The following is a 19,799-nucleotide window of genomic DNA, read 5'->3' as shown; positions in this document are numbered from 1 at the left end:
TAGTAAAGTCTCACCCAATGTTTCTGAGATATCTTGTTTGATAAAATAAGTATCAAATTTTGCCAAACTTTGAAAGTAAAATCAAGAGGAATTTATTGATAACTTCGTGCCAACCCTTTTCCACGAGGACGTTCAATAATATTTAAAAATGGGAATTGCATGAGATAACAAGCAGTGGTTTGGTGATATCATACCATTGACAAAAGCTGCAACAATTTACGCATCACATACACGACCAAACTTCCTTCATATCTGAGAGTAAAATCAGATAGAACCGTTAAATGCATTTTTGCATATTATCAGTCTTAGGATTATTCCATAAAACGCAAAAATAGTGATGCAACAAATAATAAACATTTGTGCATCATATCTTCGAGTAAAGTGTTTACTTTTACCAATTTCAGGTCACATATGTCCAAGTTTTTCCTTTTTCGAAATTTATGCGTGAAAAAAAAGGAAAGAAAATCTGACTGAAAATAGTGAAAGAATATGATTAATCATGAAATAAAAATTTAACCGAAAAATAATTTGAAAAAATTTAGACAATTTTGCGCGACTTCTCATCAAACTAAAGTGAATGAAGAACAAATATAAATTTTATGGACAATAAAGGACTCCGAAAAATCCTTTGCTTGTTGATTAAGAGCTTTTCTCTACCCCCCGGGTCATATACACAGGATTTGTACCTTCAAATAATAGAGGAAAACGGCTTTCTGTTAAATGTTGAGAAATAGATAAGTATTATTACATTCCATGTTTTGTAGAGGGTATTTTCATGTAGATACTTTGATCTGTTGACTAAGGTCTTACACAAAGTAATCAAGATTCTGATTTGGTCAGCAAATTATAAAGGTCATAAAGAAACTATTTAGAAAGATCGCGCTATTTGAAAGATTATATACTTCAAATATACGATATTATGTTAGACAATTAAAATAAATGTAAATTATTGAGACTAAATATATAAAGGGCGCTAAAACTCAACATCTAGACAAGACCATTTCACACGATTATTGTTGTATCAAGCTAAATAAAACAGTAAACAAGGAGCAATTAAACTACCATCAGTGTGTTCAATCCTACTAATTAACTCTTGGCAAATATCATATTGAATAACGCAATAATACGGGTTTGTTGTAATCTGATTGAACCGGATTAAACAGATTTGTTGTGCTTTTTCAGGATATTGGTGGATACAATTAAAACCGCAAATTAATTATAAAAATTCTTCAATGAACGACTATTGTTGCATGAGTAGACAGAGCTGATGCATGAATATTTCTCTGAAATATTTTGTGACAGTGAAAAACGAGAACATATTCTTTATTCTTTAATAAGAAAATAAAACGAGAGTCCTTGGCTCAAAATGCCCGTCAACGATCTGAAATTTACTATTGTTTTCATGAAACAACAAAATCTATTTAGAGCCTCAATTTTTGCTCAGCTCTTCACTCAACACGAGCTTTATGTGATTTTTTCCGGCTTTGATAACACCCAAAATTTTCCTATTGATTACCTGTGCTATAAATATTAAAACTACATTATATAAGTTTTTTCTACGGTCATTGTTGTACTAAGTGGCAAAATGTGACCGAACATATTCAGTATATTTTACGGTTCCTGATTCTCTACCATGAACGAAACCATAAACAATTATATAGCTGTGGTTCAGAATCAGAAAGATTTATGAAACGCATTAAACACGTAAAATGTTTTGAGATGTTCATAATTGATGTTGCGTGTTTAGGTATTGAATTTTGAATAGCCATTATAAATAATGGAAAACTTTTTGGCCTTAATTTGGACTAAAAATTGTTATTTTTTTTAACTTGAAATCATTTGCGTAAATTTAGACTATTGGGAGGTAGATTGTGGCTAAACTACTTACTAAAAATAGAACAGTTTAGGCCAATTTTCATCACTCTCAATAAAAACTTCGGATTAATGCAAACCTTTAATGTTAAATCTTATCAGGACAACGTTAAATTTTATGGCAAAAAATTGGAAATAAACAATTTTCAATATTCAACTAGATCGATATATACAGGCCATTTTCGTACGGTTTGAATATAATGATTTGGAAAATACCTTAACAAAGCATAACTAAATAAACAATCAACGTAATTACCAATAAATTGTGAGTAACGGCATAGGAAAGGGATCAAAGAAATTAATAATCAAAATAATTCTTATCGGATTTTTTTGTGGATAATGACAGTTGTGAAAAATGTGATGGAAACATTTGTGTATTATTATAGGAAATCTTGTTTGTGAGTGATGAGCAGGATTATTTTTCTACAGGACTCAACACAATTGGGTCATGTTGTGCTTTATACTTCTTCAGGTATAAATTGGATAAGAAAAAAGATCGCTAGAGATCAGAAATGTTATATAAATTTGTGTTAAAAAGGAATATAAAGGGATTTAGACAAGGTAGCAAAATAAGGGGCCGTGAAAAAATTCTACTCGTTTAAAAAAATTGAAAAATACTTTGGATGAAGAACTTCATGTTCTATTAGGTGTTCTTAATAGGTCTTGATTAAATCTAAGAATGAAGCTAACATTTTGCAGCACGCGAAGTTTCCAGTGTGGATTCTACAACTTCCCCCTATAAGGGGGCTTTTCGTAAGGTTGCCAGACAATTTCGCACTTTATGGAAAATATCCGATAATTTTTGTTTCTACTTTTATTTTCTAGGAAGTCCTTACTATCCACAGTTCATTAATTCCAAATCTTCCTACATGAACTTATTTTAAACTCTCTTCGGTCACTATATTTTCCTTTTTTCTATAATTCATATTTCTATCAATCAATTCTATTTAGTAAATTCTATTAGTAAATTTTTCGTCTGTATCGCCGCCAACCTTAAGGAATCGATCGATACTTTTCATATTGAATGATTGATAACAGCTTCCTTCATTTAAAGACGGGCAAAGTTAAGGCAAAACAAATTCTATATGATGCTCTAACAGTGTTTCCTAATGTCTTTGCTTCTACGAAAATGAGGGCAAATCACAATGCAAACAAACCATTATTGGTTGTCTTTGGTTGTTAAAGGTTGAAGTTTAATTTACATTTAAGAAATAATTAACATTTAATAAAAAACAAATTGATTGACATAATGCCGTGGAAATGCGAAGAATAGGAATATATCCAACTTTGTTGTGATTTGTCCACAAAGCATTTTAAAGAGTAGTGGTTTATTATAGATTTTTCAAATATTTTGCATAAAAACCAATTATATTTAATGATACGTTTTAATCAAAATGAATTAGTTGTTTCAATTACTCCAACCTTAATAAAGAACAATTGAAACTCAATGACATAAAATCATTAGCTTATCATCACGTTCAAGTATGAATTCCTCGATTTCGTACCTACGTTTTTCGCAGTTTCGTGGTCGGTCTGTAAAATGCAAATAAATAAAGTAAAATTCATTTCTGGTTAGGAAAACTACTAATGTTCATAGTTAATGATACGTGTGTGTGTAAATGTGGATAATAGCGGAGAAGTAAGTAAAACTTTTGTGGTAACGTAGGAATTTTTTAACGCAAAAATTGGATTTTCATTCGTGTTCCAAAAGTTCAACAAAGAATATTGTTGCTTTCTTGCCAATAACACAAAACAAAGATGAGTGAAAAACCACTTGAGATTAACACAATATGTTTTCACATTAATTAGATTACAATAAATACTCAACATTAAAGAGAAGAGAAGGTAAACAAAGCATTCCACTTAACAAGATCTTAAAGTTTCCCTCCCCTGAAATTAGATTGCTCAAAGAAATAATTGAACACTTGAAAGAATTATTGCAAAGGCCTCAGTATTATATCAAAGCTAGAAACCGTGAAATTTGTAGATAAATAATAAAAAACAATAGAATCGGGAGATAAACTTTCCAGCATTAAATTCTTGAGCATGGAATAATGCTTTCTATGTTAGTTTTTTAAGCATCAAAATCCAAAAGTCATGGAACAATAATCTTCAAACAATTATCCAGAGTTTGAATTCTTGGGTCACCAGAGCGCCTTCATCTTCCTTTTCTTTGTTCCCTTTGTATCACATTTGTTAATTGAGTTAATAAATGAAGATAGGCGATACGTTCATTATGTACCTAGTAACAGAATGAAATACTTTTACTCACCGGTTATGATTACGAAAATTGTCATTCATTTGTCAAACTCATAATCTCATGAAGGCTCTAATTACTTGAAAACCTATAGAGTTACAGAGAAGTGTATACAGTCTGTATTTCGTGTGATTGGTAGGTTCGTGATATTCAATAGTATACAAGGTATTACAAAAATGTTTGGACACAATTCGAAAGGTGATAGAGATTCCCATGTTACGGGAGCATGCTTTATTAAAAAAAGAAACCAAAAGTGTGTTGTTGATGAAATACCTACACAGTGTTGACGTTTTAAAACTTAATATTTTGTCTATAACTTCTAGAGGTGAACAGCTATTTTCTCGGAAATTTAAGGCCACTATTGCGTAATGTTAATGATACGCAGTCTCAGTTGATGTGACAATTAATACAGTGTGATGTACATAATTTTAAAATTACATCCTCACGAAGATTCACATAATTTTAACCTCGATAAATGTGTTTTCATCGAAATTGATAGGTTTATAATATTCATTAACATATTGGGTATCCTCGGTGTCCCAAGGGGAACAACTAAGTTTTCAAGACTCAAAAATAAACCGTGGGTTGTTGGAGATGCAACAAGATTAGATGTAAGATCGAAATTGCCTCAGACCATCGAACCTTCTTTACATGAAACTTTAACAAAATAAACAATCCATAGATCCACAGAGCAAAAATAGTTTTCAAGAAAAATTCATTTAAATCTTATGACTAAATAATTGGATTGTGGCAATGGTAACGAGTAGTCGAGAAGTTTAACTTGAAAACCGGAATTTATTGTAACATTGATGAGGCTCGATGGTACCAGTTCAAACTGGAATGGGAATGACACAAGAAAGTCAGAAATATAGAAAAAACGAACCATTCTGAGATTTTGTACGCTTTTCCTCCTTTCTTGTTTGACTTTTTATTGTCATATATACCTGCATATAAAGTATAAATAATCTGGCTATAGATGTATCCATATTTACAACTCAAATAGCAATAAGCACTCATTTAGATCATAATTGCAGGTCTACGCAAATTTTATGGCATGTAAACGTCACAACGGGTAGATAAAGTACAAGAAATCGTACAATACCAAAGTAGATCACTATTTAAGGAACTGCAAATTTATTTCAAAGCAATTCTTGCGTTGGAATTGTAAATAAAGACGCTAAACTTCGACCCCATTTTCGACCTAATTTTACCTGGGTAAGTAAAATTTTTTTATAAAACGAAAACTTGGAAAGGAGCGTATTCAATGCAAATCATAAGAAAGCATAAGAATTCACGTTGTTGGAGTGATTGGAGTCGAATTTCAATACCACGCCCATGATAGTACGAGTACTCTAAATCAATATTTGGTCGGAACTGATGACACCGAATGATTATATAGCATTGACATGATCGTAACTTTACCATTTTACTAGTCCCAATAAACGAGAAGTGTGTAAAAAATGCAATTAAATTATAATTAGGAAATACACAGGTTTTGATTACGTCTTTTACAGGTTACTAGCAGATCGGCGATACCATGGGACTTCCCTGCGTACAAACTTGATCTCATGAATGTAGGTTGTGGACAACTACTATTAAATTTGAATGTCACAAAACTAAACGAGCTGCTACTGGTGTAAATACACTGGTGTAAATACACGAGAACAAATCTGTATTTTGCATCCCTTATGTTACTTTTATAAATTATAAAAACCCTCAAGCGCTCCTCAAATCCATTTAGCACAAAAGCTTCGTCCATCCACATTTACGGATTTTAAGACGAAATTCGTATATACAGCCAAAGCCAATTAAAAGCAATTTTCCTTCTCACTAATTTGACATATTCACGACATGTCTACACGAGGCATCATTAGCACCCCCCTCCCCTGTTTAGTATCCACCATCTTCGGCGCTCGTGTTTTTAAAGAAAACAGTTTCGCTTCGCAAATAGTTCCGTATAGTCGAGTTCGTTCTAAAAGCTTAACGCGAAAGCTCTGAAAGTCGTCAGAAGTGTGAAAAAAGTGTTGGGTGTCAGTGGTGTGTGCCTGGATGGAAAAACGCTGAAGGTGAGATGTATCATCGGCATACATTGTCCTTCAAACCATTTTACCCAAGATTTTCCAGCCACTTTTATTTTTAGAAATTCTTCCTGGAAACTAGAGCAAAACTGGAATTTTAATTAGATGTAAATAAGGGTTGTTGCTCAGTATCCCTAAAATAACCAGTTTCCGATTTTGACCTCCAATTTTGCGGAAACAATAATAATTAGATCGAGAACGAGAGAAAAAGCGACATCCAGTCGCCAGGAGCGCTATAATATATTGCCCTTCGGGAGTTCGGGAGCTTTTAGCTTTTAAGGGATGAACATCAGTTTCATTTTCCTAGAATTTCACTATTTTCGTGGATAATAATCTTACGCTCTTGCACTTCCTGCCTTTATTGCTCTTGTTTTGGAGGGCGAAGAACTTTGCAGTATGCAAGGTTTTTGAAAATTGACAATAAAGAGACTGTCTGATTCGTTAATTGATCTGGATGAGGTGATTCAACAACATCTTAATTAGAAAACATAACACTTACGTTGCCGATCATCAATCTATAGAGAAATGGGAAGATCAACACTTGTGCAAGAAAAACTGCCTCATAGAACAGTCAGAATTTCGTAATCACATTTGATAAATCAAATTTTCATATACGTTTCAGAACGCAGCTCTCTCACCAACCATTCATAATATGAATTTAAAGGGTCGTATTATATAGTATATAGGTTAACAGTTTTACGTGCCTGTACAAAAGCATCAGGATTATTATCTCTCTGTCTTCTTCTAAATCAAAGATCTTGATTCACAAATTTTTTTATACATGCAATACCTTTGGGGTCATATTCACGACACTTGGGAATAGATATTTTCTTAGAAATGGCATCAAAATGGGTCAATCAGCAATCATCATATGCAATGTCAGCAATGCCATTCCCCGGGGGAGCTCTATGCTTTCGATATTCAAGAATCTCGCTCCTCGATTCAGTTTATCAGGTTGTTTTTGTGATATGGATTTGGCATTAGATATCTTCAAAAACCATTAGATTTTTAAGTGAAAACCGAGCAGAACTAACATCTTTTCTTCCTCAAATTCGAATGTTCCAAGTGTTCTTACTCTACCAGTTTCCCTAGTTGCCATTCCTCACTAATCAGTGTTTTTCTTTAAATAACCCAGAATTCTTAGAAATGAACAGCTCTCAAAGTGCGTTTACGGTAATATAAAGACAAACATCGACATGACTTTTAATACATTTTTCAGTTACATATTATAAGTATCCTTTAGCTGCTTTAGATCCTACATCTTAGGATTGAGTTTATATAGATTCAGTTCGAGGCGCGAAATTCTAAAGAAAATACAATGTCAAATGGGCTATAACAATCTACAGGAAGTATTTTCAGTAGGTATATTCTTCATTTACAAATCTCTGTAGAACGAATTCCTCAGGGATCAGTTTGTTCGGGATGCCGTTAGGATATAGATTTCATCATCGCTATATTTGTGCTTAAAGTCCAAGATGTTCAATGTCTAAGTTTTAGGCATTCAATCCTCCCCAACCACATCCTTATTTTGTTTAAACTAGAACTATATATTTACGATAGTATAACAAAGAGTCCAAATTTTTAGATCTAGCTTTAGACGTAGTGTGGGTGGTTTTGATTTTTCATTTCCTTCTAAGATGAACCAGCCTCATATTAACGTCAAAGATATTTAAATAATTATCTTCATCATTTGCACTAAATTTTAGCGCCATTGAAACTACTAAAAACCCCAAATAAAAAGCTTTTCTAGTACCTCCAAATTACTTTACAGCAACTTTATCATTTACAGTCACCAAATTTAAAATGGAAAATGAGGGACGCTCCAAGACGACAGGCTACGAGAATGGCGGTTTCCAAATGCAAGAAAACGGGAAATTCAAACACCGTTTCAGTTCATCGGACCACCCCAGCAAAGACTATTTCATGGGTGACAAAAGAAGAAAAAAGAGTATCGTGCAAATTACCAAAGAAGTTCTACCTAGATTAGAGAATTACAGAAATTCACGAAGGGCCATCAAACGGCCTTCCTTGGGGGAATTACATGGAACTGAAGATTCCAACAAGGTAGCAGTGCGAGTAATTTTTGCGAGTGAGTAATGAGCTTTTATAGCTACAGGAGAAGCCTAGTGATAATCCTGAAGCCAAAGATCAGCCATCGACCAGCCATGAGGGTATTAAATTGGGGTGGATACAAGGTGTACTCATCCCTTGCATGCTCAACATTTTTGGAGTTATGCTCTTTCTTAGGTTATCTTGGATTGTTGCAGAAGCAGGAACAGGTAAATGCCACAGAGCATTTAAATAGTTTTCAAAGCGGGGCAAAATTTAATATCCTAGATATAAAACCTCTATAATCATCTATTTGCGTGATGTTTGTAACATTTCCTTAACTACAAATTATAATTATTTAAGTTTATCTTTATATCTCGACTAGCAAGAATTGGGTATCATTTTGCCGGATTATAAAAATGTAATGTAGGTATTGAAAATCTCGTATAATAACCCAGCTAGATTGGGCTTTCAGTGGTGTAAACTGGACGAATCCGGTTGATAATGAACGAGCGGTGAGTATAACCCATCTACCATACCGCTAAGTGATTCTCGTATACCAGTTTTTTATGTGTACATAACTCAATATATAGCAAAATATAGGATTAAAACCAAATATTTAAATTTACATAATTTAATTTAGCTTTTATATACATATATCTAGAACTCTTTTCATTATAATAATATTTATTTTAAATGCTTCAAATTGTGTATTAATTTTTTTTTTTAAGGATTGTCGTTGGTAATCATAGGGATATCAGCAGTAGTATGTGTCATCACTACCTTGTCATTATCAGCCATCTGCACTAATGGTGAAGTAAAAGGAGGTAAGTTACCTTCACATACTGGTGAAATTGGGACATGGCTAACTGCTCTTGAAATTAAAAAATAAAAACATACGGAATTTCGGAGTCAAACGATCTCCAAAATACATTTTGTGTATTAAATGATTTCGGAAATTGCTGAAATAATAAGTGTGCGTGAAGGATTCCTAGAGCTTTCACCTGAACAGTTATGTTGTTGTTAGGTCCAGTTGTATCCCTTCAGTTTAAACTGCGTTTGAAATTGAATTCAAGGTTGTGATCATCAATATGATTTACATACATCAAAAGATGAAACTTCAAGTCGCGTTTAAACGTTGGCAAAAGAATCTGACCCGCAAGAAAGAAGATAAAATCCAGAGGGGCAATCCTGATCTTCAAATGAAAATGCAAGGCTGCAAAGATCATCAAACGATGTTCCTTGTAGTCATTACTTTCAATTCATTCAGTTGTTCACTTTTATTTCCACCGAACTTTTCCTATATTATTACAATGTATACCATATTCATCCTCGTGTTCCATGAGAAATGAATAGAATATAAATTAGAATATGGGGTGGATCACGTAACGTCTTGCATCAAAAATTTTGAAGCATTAAAAAAGATGACTTACCCGAATTTGATTTAAGACCACACAGTAGTTTATATTCGATCTTGTAAGAACACTTTCGCCAGCTCCGAGTTGTCAGCTGTATCTGAAACTAATGACATTCAAATTACAAATGCAACATCCTGTAAAATTTGCCATTTTAGAACAGTCTCGAATTTCTCAGAACCAATATTTTGTGTGGATATTTCTTGTACAAAAGAATTGTTCCTCTATGCCAACAAATTAACAACTAATTTAGCCCTAAGCAACACGGAGCTGTATTTCAAGCAAACTGATAAGGCAAATAAATTAATCACATACGGTATTAATTTTCAGTTAATGCAATTGTTTGGAGGTGCAAAATGATCTTATTTATTATTATTCGCAAGAAAAGCGCCAGATCAGAATTTAAAAAAAAATTATTGAGTCAAGAAACTTTCATTGAAACTTGACATCCACTGGTTTCTGGATAGATGTTTTTTTTGGGATTCAAAGTTTTACCGACACGCTAGAGAATAGTTCTGTTTAAGAATTGATCTTGTTCATACTGACTATGAGAAACCTTAAAACCAGCAACAGTGAAAAATTGCAATTTTTCAAATTTTGTAATTGGAAGTTCGTCGATCTTATCTAAATTGACGGCAGCAACGTGCGGAGCAAATCAAGATTTCTTGTGTTTGAGTGTACTTTTTTCTCTTTTGAACTGAATATTTTGAAAATTTAAGCACATCCTGTTGGTTTTAGTTATATTTTAATCTGATGATTGGATGAATCCGTTAATGGGCGATCCAGGTTTATCGGTTTCCAAAAAAAAAAATTCTTTACGTTATAACACAGCACTTTTTCCACTCAATCATAAGAATAACTCATCCTCCGAAGAAATTTGAAGACCCCCCCCCCCTCTAATCTAATTCAATTAAAATGTATAAACAGCGTGCCCATTTCTCTTCCTCCTCATCAACCTCAAGTGTCAGTTAAAAAAAAGAGGACAGCTAATACTTTTACACTAACTAGCTTTAATTGCTGGCCAACTTATTGACGACACATTTAATTAACCAAAAAGCTGTTTACGTCGTGACGCTCGCACATTAATATTCATCCGATCAATCTAAGGCACACTTATTTATAGCCTCTTATTATTATTTATTAATATCATTTAGGTGGGATTTACTACATAATATCCAGATCACTAGGACCAGAGTTTGGAGCTTCAGTAGGAATAGTTTTTGCTTTCGCAAATGCCGTATCTGCATCTATGAACACCATAGGATTTTGTAATTCCTTGAGTGATCTTTTGAATTTGTATGGGTACAAGATCTTTGATGGTGGTATTAATGATGCCAGAGTCATTGGTAAATTAATCCTGACTTACAAGCGGTCAACGTAGTAAAAATGATGTTACAGGGACTGCCGCCACAGTAGTTATGATTCTGATATGCGCCGTTGGGATGGAATGGGAGAGCAAAGCCCAAAACTTCTTGATAGCAATCATCGTTGGAGCTATGGTGGATTTCATTGCTGGTACTATCGTAGGACCGCTCAACGATGAGCAGATAGCTCAAGGCTTCACTGGTTTCAATGGTGAGTCAGTTTACTAGCTTCCGTTGGTGGAGTAGGAGCGAGAAGAAAATCAAATCAAATGAATCCATAATATTCCAGCCACTGTATGGACAGATAACTGGTATCCACAATGGCGAGTCTCGGAAGGCTCCGAATACAACTTCTTTCAGGTTTTTGCCATATTTTTTCCATCAGTCACAGGGATTCAGGCGGGAGCCAATATATCTGGGGACCTGAAGGTACATTAATCTCTTAACGTCGCAGTAAACCAATCATAGACGTCTTTAGGATCCAGCTACAGCCATTCCGAAAGGAACTCTGCTCTCTTTGCTCATCACCATGACTTCATATGCCCTTTTCATGGTATTCGCCGGAGCTGCAGCAATGAGGGATGCTAGCGGCAATGTAACTGACTTAATCAGCGGAAATCTCACAAGCTGCGTCAGCAACTTTTCTTGCAAGTATGGACTGTTTAACAGCTACCAGGTAAACTGACTTAAGTTATTGAATTTTTGCTTCTAAGACTCGCAAGGGACCCTCTCAACATAATATTATATAACTTTATCTTGTAGATGATGACCCTGATGTCCTATTGGTGGCCCTTAATTTATGCGGGTTGTTGGGCTGCATGCTTAAGTACCGCCTTAACCAATCTCTTATCTGTACCGCGGTTAATTCAAGCCTTAGGAGTGGACCAAATTTATCCAGGCTTGATTTATTTCTCTAAGGGTTACGGAAAACATGGAGAGCCTTATAGAGGTTACGTACTCACTTTCTTCGTCTCTATAGCCTTCTTGCTAATTGGTGAGTTTACTTGTTATTATTTTGCAGGACACTCACAAAACTTTCTTTTTATTTTAGGGGAATTGAATGCAATAGCTCCACTGATATCAAATTTCTACCTGGCCTCGTATGCTTTGATCAACTTCTGCACCTTCCATGCAGGTTTAATCAAGCCCTTAGGTTGGAGGCCAACCTTCAAGGTAATACTGTTAACAGCTTTAATTTTATTAGAATAACTCTAATATCTCATAGTACTATAACACCTGGCTCAGCTTGTTCGGCTTCATCGCATGCGTGGTCATCATGTTCCTGATCAATTGGAAAACATCTCTAATTACCTTCATTGTAATTTTGGGATTGTATTTGGTTGTAGTGTACCGAAATCCTGGTAAGTAGACATTTTTAATTTTAGAAATAGCATTGATAACATGCTCTTATGAATCCTTAAATGGTTCAAATTATTCAAAATCATCCAAAAACCGATAAAGATAGCTATAGGAAAGATTTAAATTAATTTTTTTATAGATGTTAATTGGGGATCTTCCACCCAGGCCCAAACTTACAAAACAGCCCTTGCAACCGCTCAAAGGCTCATAAATGTAGGTGAACATGTGAAAAATTACAAGCCTCAAGTGTTGGTGCTGTGTGGACTACCTAAACATAGACCTTCCTTACTTGATTTTGCAAATCTAATTACGAAAAATCACTCTTTATTGATCATTGGAGATATAATTGAGGTATAAACGTGATTATGTTGCTTTAAATATTTTTTACAAAAACAGATTTAGAGGAAATTAGGACATAAGCCTAGCACACAAAGGGCTTCTGACGCTTATGCATTTTTGAAAAGTAATAAAATCAAGGGATTTTATACCTCAATCGATGGTACTGACTTTGAACATGGAGCCACAGCTCTGCTGCAAACTGTGGGGATTGGAAAACTCACCCCAAATGTGTTGCTAATGGGGTATAAAAATGATTGGACAACGTGTCCACAAATGGAACTTGTGGCGTATTTCAATATACTTCAGTAAGTCGTCTTAACACCATAGCATTAAGGTTTAATCAAGTTTTTTCTTTTACTTTAGCGCTGCCTTCGATCATCACCTCTCAGTGGCCATCCTAAGGGTCCAGGGCGGACTCAACTATAGCAAACTAACCGAAACAGATGAAAGCTCCTCTAGCGAAAATTTAATAATTGGAGCCTCAAAATCACCCACTACATTGAGAACGTCCCCATCGAGTGCATTGGTATTGCACTCCGACTCTAATTTGAGCTTAAACAATGTGGGAATAGCTGCAACTGAAGAAAGCGGGAAAAGTGGTGTGAGAAGTCTTGAGAGCCTCAATGTGCCCAATGAAGGAAAAAATAAGGGAATCAAATTAAGCGATAAGGAGAAGAAAGCTAAAGCTTCAGCAGTGAAAATTGACTTAGTTTTAGGAATGTCCAATGAAGAATTGTTGCATGTGGAGGAAATGAATAGGTTCAGGCGCAAACAAGGAAAAGGGTATTAAGTTATATAACTATTTTACTTCCTGATTTAGTTATTAACTGAAATACAGGTTCATTGATGTTTGGTGGCTCTACGATGATGGTGGCTTGACAATGCTACTTCCATACATAGTTTCTACGAGAAATTCCTGGTCTAACTGCAAGCTACGAGTATTTGGTTTAGCCAGCAATAGTAGTGACTTAGCCTTAGAGGAGAGAAAGTGGGATCACTTCTTTTTTTATCATCTTTTACTTTATCGACTTTTGTTTTAGCATGGCAAATCTCTTGTCCAAATTCCGTCTTAACTACACGGTCTTAAAGATGGTGTCTGTGAGTGACAAGCCCAAATCAGATACCATAGCTCTTTTTGACAATATTATAGATAAATTTAATAGCAGAAACGAAGAATTTATTGGTAAGTAAATAGCCCTGTGGGTTTAATATTTCTTCGAAATGTATTCTAGAATGCCAAGTATCGGAGGCCGAGCGAACTGCCCACCAGGATAAGACGCATCGCCAGTTGAGGCTCAAGGAGTTACTTCTAGAAAACTCTAGCGATGCCAATTTGGTAGTAATGTAAGAAATCTTAAGATTGTCTTTATACAAAAGTTTTAAATCTCGCATTTCAGGTCTCTCCCAATGCCCAGAAAAGGAAGCATATCAGCTCCACTTTACATGTCTTGGTTGGAAGTTCTAACTATGGACATGCCTCCTTTTCTTCTAGTCAGAGGCAATCAGCAGTCAGTCCTTACTTATTACTCTTAAATCGTAGATTTTTAAGGGGTATGATATTGACGCACAAAGTGATTGTTGTCCTACGTTAAAAGCTCTGCATTTCGTTCTTTTATCACTGAAGCTTTACTTTTAAACGTAGATTATTGTTTTTTTATTCGTGTATTGTATACGTCGTTTTAACATTTACCTTTAAAGTATTATATTTATTTAGGTATCGATTTTAATAATATGTTATAAGCATCACTGATGTGACCATACTCTAATGTATTTCGGATTCAGTTTTCAAACATTAAATTATTTGTATGAATTAGCCTTAAATTATTTTTTAAAAACTACAGTTTTTGCTACTGGTTTTTAGAATTAAGAATTCTGAGGAGTATTATTTTCCAGAACCTTAAAGAAAACCTGACTTGGTGTCCTGAATGTGCGATAAAAACGATTAAGGTGGACTCGAAGATAATTTGCAAAGTTGATAAAATAATAAGATAAATAAGCTACAAATTTTTCAATGAATTAAGGAAAGAACTTCCAAAACAAGAGGAAAAAAGTATGATGTCAAATTAATCGTGTCGAAATTCTGAGTGAGAAAACAGAGAAAAAATCAAAGCCGAAATTAAATCTTTTGTGAAAAATGTATAATGAGGCTAAGCATGTGAAAACCTTAAAGAGGGCATTAATATATAATAGTTTTATTTAAAGGCACATTAAGATTCCTCTTTAATGGTTTTTTTACCGAGACAACATAAAAACATCGTCAAAACTCTATCATTTCAAATTATATTCCAAAAAATAGCTCCACATGAAAGCCAGATTAGATAAAAAATATCACAATAGTTAATCAAAATTAAAATTATTAATGCAGCCCAGCCACCTGATATGCTTAACTTTCTCAAAGGTAAGTAGAATAAAAACAACCGCTGAAACAACTTTTTTTCATAACTCTCATAAAATAATACTTTATGCAGCCATCTTCAGCAGATATTCAACCCGTAAGTGTTAAACTAGCTCCTAGAAAAATACTTAATTTTGATACAATTTGTCATAAAATACTAAACATAAATATCAATGTAGCAGAAATGCGTTTGTGCTAAGTCTTGGTTAAGAAATTAGTTAAATGCTAAATTTTTAGTTTATCTACATTATATCAATATGTCTTATGTATCCTAGGGTAAATTTCATATACAAATTGCAAGTTTTAATGGTTACAAAAGATTCAGATCAATCACAACTATGTACTAAAGGTTTCTCTTTGACAAGGGTCTAAAATACTTAATCAACAATGTTATTACAAAAAATCACAAATCAAGTAAATAAAGTACATTGATGCACGATGTACTGCAATTTTTAACACGACTTTTTAATTAAATTAACTCTTCTTTCCACGTAATATGCGAGTGTTTAGTGAGTGGAATCCTCTTCAAACAGAAATTAAATAAATTGACCTTTTTTATTTCACTTAATACCTTCCTTAATCTAAAAAATTCATTTTGATTGCGTCCATTATTTTTATCATGAAATTCGGATCTCCCTCAATTCGACTAGTTGACAAGGTTCCCACGCTGCCCTGTACATGAAGTTATACTAAACGGCAGTGGGCGTCCTTAAATGTCAGTGCCATTTGGCTTTTTGAGCGAAAATGTCTGCGCGAAGATTCTGCGCAAAACAGATGCCTAGAATCTAAAACATTAAGTTTGGTAAGTGACACAAATATTAGGTATTGATAGATTGTGTTCCACGGGATTTCAGAAGGCTTTTAATGCGTAATACAAATTTAAAAAGATTGATTTAAAAAATGTAATAATCTTCATATAATGAAATGAGGACCCTTGACTCTCATGGAAACAATTTTAGATACTTTTGTTTATTAAATAATAGTCAAGTCAAATACCTACCTGTACTAATTATTACAGTTATGGTCAGTACAGACACCACTAAGCGCATGCAGATTTCTAAACTACTTAAGAATCGCGTGGTACTTGCAAAAGGTACACTATAAAGTTGAAAACGGTCATATTCGAAATAATTTCCATGCCAAATCCGTTTTTTTATTATAAATTATTTACATTACATATTTAAAATATTAAAAATAAAATATTTTTTCGTTTTTTACAAGTCACCTAATTAATTTTTAGGTAACTTTCGTTTTATTTTTATGCTTGTTACTATTGATTTTCGCTTAAAATTTTATCGTATATTTAAGAGGGCGGGAATCAGCGGCGAAACGTTAAAAAATATTCCAAAAGCTTTGAGCAATTTCATTTCCCATTACATAAAGAATCACAACCCAAAAACCAATTCTTATAATTACATAAATATTTTTATAACAAATAACTCAAGATTAATAATCTTTTTTTACGCCTTCGCTGTAGAAACTAAACCCAACTCTAAATACCGAAACTACAGGATCAAAATTACCAGTTTAGTGAGTTACTTAAAAACCTCGGCTTCACCACCCAAATTCCCAACCAAAACCACTGCATCTCAAACGGAATACTCACCTGAAGAAAGAAAAGTAGGAAACAATAGGACGCCAAAGTAATCATGTTCTTCTCGGTCCAATCTTCAACCGCCTCTAAACAGCCCCGCTCGTTTATAATTTTGGTAACATCGAAAGCCTGAAAGACGTGTAAAGCACACAAAGCTTGCAAACTTTTCGCAACAAACAAGCACAAACTTTACACGAACAAATATTTATCAAAAGTTGCCAATATTTGACTTCGGCTGCGGTCAACAATTTAAGTTTTCAATTTCCTTTAAGCTACCTTTGAAACGGGTGAAAACTTAGCCAAACTACAAATAAAGCGATGTTTCTAATAAACTGATGCTCTGGAGAATTGAAATCGAACAAGGAGACACGATGCATTTATTTTTGGCGGTGCAGTAAACAATTAAATATGTGTTTGCATCTACCTGTAGGATCATAACTCCTACTTTAACTGCCGCAACGGGCACTAAATTACTTTCAATCCATTCTTCACCGGCTCTCAAACAACCTCTTTCAAATATATGCCTTTCCTCGCCAGGCTGCATGTTTTTGGGAAATATTACAGTTTTTGGTTTAAAAAATAGTACGATAAAATACTTACAAATCCAGGCTTCCGCACATCGTAACCGCACTGCTTATTCTTTATAATTTCCTAAAGAAAAAATCTCTTCAATAAACATATAGCAACACAATAAGGCAACGTACATTAGGCTTTCGTTTGCAACACGAAAATGGTACTCCACAGGCCTCTCGACTGCCTACGACTCTAGAGGAGCAATTAAAATAGTTGTTTCGATCCCAGTCTTTTGGTCCTTCAATTCCGCAACATTGCAACTAAAATTAAAACTCTGAATATTGCTGGAAAAAATCAAGTGCCTGAGGCGTACCCAATCCTCTTGAATCCAATCAATTAAGTTTTGTTGGTCCGGGTCTTCCCTGTAGTGTATTATAAAGGTTTGAAAGCCAATTGTTGCTTGAGATTTTATCTGAATTTTTAAACAATGAAAAAGGGGGGATTTGATATAAATTATCATTTACCCAGTCTTTAAATATGAACCCCAAAATTCCGGCAGTCATTTCGAAAAGGAGAAGCACAGAGAGAAATATAGCATACTGAAAACATAAATAACGAATATCAGAGCAAATACTCAAAAAGACAACTCGAAAATTAGCTGAACATTAAAAAAAAACTTACAGTTGCTAGCAGGCAAGTATTCTCTCTCAAAGCACCTACACAGCCAGTAAAACCTATTATAAAAGTGACCGTTCCTGGAATAAAAGGAAAACATATAACAATAAGACTCTAAAATAAAAACGAAAACAATTAGGGTTCATTGCAGCTGTAAAAAAGTCGTCTCAAAAAGTCGAGTTAAAGGAACAAGGCACTGGATATAAAAACTACATTAGTCCGGGGTTTAACATCCTTGGCAAAAATATACTAAAAGTACCTACTTCCATTATAGGAGATTTGAGGGCAAGAATAAGATTTATTGCTTTTACAATGAGCTTTTTAAATTGAGGCTTGCTTACTTACCCACACAAATTAAGATGAATGCAGGGTCTAGGGCGATATTTGCTACTTTTCCTATGTTATTAAAAATGTCTTTTTCTGACCACGCCCACACTCCGATTGTTAAAATGCCTAAGCCTAAAAGCTGAAAAGAAATTAATTCAATAAATATCCGTTTAAATACATATAGGTAGTATTACTTCTAACATTAAATTAGTATACACTATGTGTCTCAAATTCGCGATGATGAGATTTATATTACATTTGCAAATATCTTATTAAGTTAGAAAAGATTGTGGAGACGTATAAGTTTTTCAGAGTCGGTTTTAAAAATAATGGAAAAGCAACAAAATATGCTTTAAAATATCTCAAATAGGGATTTAAAAGTGTAACGAAAAAAATCCAAGATTAACCATAAACAAAAAAAAAGGAATAACACAAATGCCAAAAATATGGCAAAAGAACTAATCAACCAAATTTATTGATGAATGAAACAATGATTAATATTCCCGAAGGATTATCAAATTTTCTTAGATTCCCAGTAAAAACAAAATTTGATACTTACATGTATTTGCCATTTCATACCATCCTTTATCTATGTACCAGTTAAAGAGCTATTTAACTACCACACACATGCAAGAATATGTCTCCCAAAGATTCTCTAAGGAAAGGCAAAAACCAAAACCGAAAAAAATTTCCCTCATATTAAAAATCATGGACGCCCTAAGTAAATTTGAAAAAAATTTATTAAATTTGGCTGAAAGCTTATGAACTATGAAATTAATAACTTTATCAATCATCAGACATTTATCTTGTGCTTCAAAGAGTTATATATAAAATCATTCATATGCAAGCTTCATTATTAGAAACAATGAGAAAGAACACCAATACAAGTAGAAGCAGTAATCAGTAGGTGGGTATTTCATACATGTATGTCATTTAAGGATAGACTGAGGGTGATACTTAGGAGGAAATAGAGTTTATGCAAGTTTAACATAGATACTGATTCAGTAACCTACATATTTGCCCCTGCATCTATTGACAAAGCAATTCTTGACTTACCCAAAACAATACATTAAATCCAAATATCATATACTTCAGGCAACTACTAACTTCAGTAGATTCTCTTCGAACTTTCCTCACAGTAGGCATGTTAGCGATTGAAACAGTGACGGTCATTCCGTGAAATGCTTATAGGAACTGAATCCTTTGTATGTATTGGTTAAATTCGTAGAATCTTGAACTTCATTGATTTCCTCATATTCCTGATATCCTTGGAATGTAACTCATTATTGCCAAAAACCTATAACCCTGTATCAATAAAGGGAACTTACTTGGTAGGAATCAGGTTGTGAATCGCTGTAGTTCAATGCTAATTTTGGTATGTTTAAGTAGGTATTTCAATAACTGGTTTAGGTTTTAGTAAACCTACGTAAATACTAATTCAGAAAACTAGTTGTGTACGCATATTCTGATATTTTTTAAAGAAAATTAGGAACATTAAAATAATAAATAATCAATGAGAAGAAAGATTGTGCTTGATCCAGCTGAGTTTGACCCTTGTTTGT

At 33.8% G+C, this 19,799-nt stretch overlaps 2 protein-coding genes across 10 annotated transcripts; one reads left to right on the top strand and one right to left on the bottom strand.

Annotated features, from left to right (window-relative positions):
- The first annotated feature begins 2,246 nt into the window (after positions 1 to 2,246).
- Positions 2,247 to 14,543, top strand: NKCC (sodium potassium chloride cotransporter). 6 transcript variants are annotated; one of them, XM_066291192.1, is made up of 18 exons: positions 2,247 to 2,344; positions 7,997 to 8,271; positions 8,324 to 8,486; positions 8,988 to 9,083; positions 10,826 to 11,017; positions 11,070 to 11,246; positions 11,325 to 11,464; positions 11,514 to 11,711; positions 11,798 to 12,029; positions 12,087 to 12,208; positions 12,261 to 12,396; positions 12,534 to 12,745; positions 12,797 to 13,038; positions 13,097 to 13,516; positions 13,572 to 13,721; positions 13,774 to 13,916; positions 13,966 to 14,077; positions 14,131 to 14,543. In XM_066291192.1, the coding sequence occupies exons 1-18, from the start codon at positions 2,278 to 2,280 to the stop codon at positions 14,264 to 14,266; spliced, it is 3,213 nt and encodes a 1,070-aa protein (XP_066147289.1). In that variant the 5' UTR covers positions 2,247 to 2,277; the 3' UTR covers positions 14,267 to 14,543. The 6 variants fall into 6 exon arrangements, with proteins under 6 accessions (XP_066147289.1, XP_066147288.1, XP_066147291.1 ...); XM_066291191.1 differs by having other exon boundaries at positions 8,318 to 8,486; XM_066291194.1 differs by lacking the exon at positions 2,247 to 2,344 and adding an exon at positions 3,365 to 3,511 and having other exon boundaries at positions 8,318 to 8,486.
- A 449-nt stretch (positions 14,544 to 14,992) lies between these two features.
- Tsp26A (Tetraspanin 26A) lies at positions 14,993 to 19,799 on the bottom strand. Of its 4 annotated transcripts, XM_066291234.1 has the most exons (11): positions 19,566 to 19,799; positions 19,294 to 19,504; positions 18,256 to 18,376; positions 17,917 to 17,990; positions 17,760 to 17,834; positions 17,609 to 17,707; positions 17,427 to 17,555; positions 17,323 to 17,373; positions 17,147 to 17,260; positions 16,735 to 16,851; positions 14,993 to 15,913 (listed from the first exon to the last, which is right to left on the bottom strand). In XM_066291234.1, the coding sequence occupies exons 2-11, from the start codon at positions 19,408 to 19,410 to the stop codon at positions 15,845 to 15,847; spliced, it is 966 nt and encodes a 321-aa protein (XP_066147331.1). In that variant the 5' UTR covers positions 19,411 to 19,504; positions 19,566 to 19,799; the 3' UTR covers positions 14,993 to 15,844. The 4 variants fall into 4 exon arrangements, with proteins under 4 accessions (XP_066147331.1, XP_066147329.1, XP_066147328.1 ...); XM_066291232.1 differs by lacking the exon at positions 16,735 to 16,851 and having other exon boundaries at positions 19,566 to 19,798; XM_066291231.1 differs by lacking the exon at positions 17,147 to 17,260 and having other exon boundaries at positions 19,566 to 19,795.

This window comes from Euwallacea fornicatus, chromosome 16 (assembly GCF_040115645.1).
Source record: "Euwallacea fornicatus isolate EFF26 chromosome 16, ASM4011564v1, whole genome shotgun sequence".
NCBI classification, from domain to species: domain Eukaryota; kingdom Metazoa; phylum Arthropoda; class Insecta; order Coleoptera; family Curculionidae; genus Euwallacea; species Euwallacea fornicatus.
The sequence above is the reverse complement of the archived record's forward strand: the minus strand, read 5'-3'. Positions and strand labels throughout refer to the sequence as shown.

What these genes read in the sequence shown, in the direction of transcription:
- NKCC (XM_066291191.1), top strand. Translation starts at nt 2,278, where the DNA reads ATGAGCAGGATTATTTTTCTACAGGACTCAACACAATTGGGTCATGTT. An exon ending in TGTTGCAGAAGCAGGAACAG is followed by an intron (nt 8,487 to 8,987) that starts GTAAATGCCACA and finishes TTTTTTTTTAAG; the next exon opens with GATTGTCGTTGGTAATCATA. An exon ending in GATGCCAATTTGGTAGTAAT is followed by an intron (nt 14,078 to 14,130) that starts GTAAGAAATCTT and finishes CTCGCATTTCAG; the next exon opens with GTCTCTCCCAATGCCCAGAA.
- Tsp26A (XM_066291234.1), bottom strand. Translation starts at nt 19,410, where the DNA reads ATGACCGTCACTGTTTCAATCGCTAACATGCCTACTGTGAGGAAAGTT. An exon ending in ATTCATCTTAATTTGTGTGG is followed by an intron (nt 17,991 to 18,255) that starts GTAAGTAAGCAA and finishes CTTTTATTCCAG; the next exon opens with GAACGGTCACTTTTATAATA. An exon ending in GTTGCAAACGAAAGCCTAAT is followed by an intron (nt 17,374 to 17,426) that starts GTACGTTGCCTT and finishes TTTTTTCTTTAG; the next exon opens with GAAATTATAAAGAATAAGCA.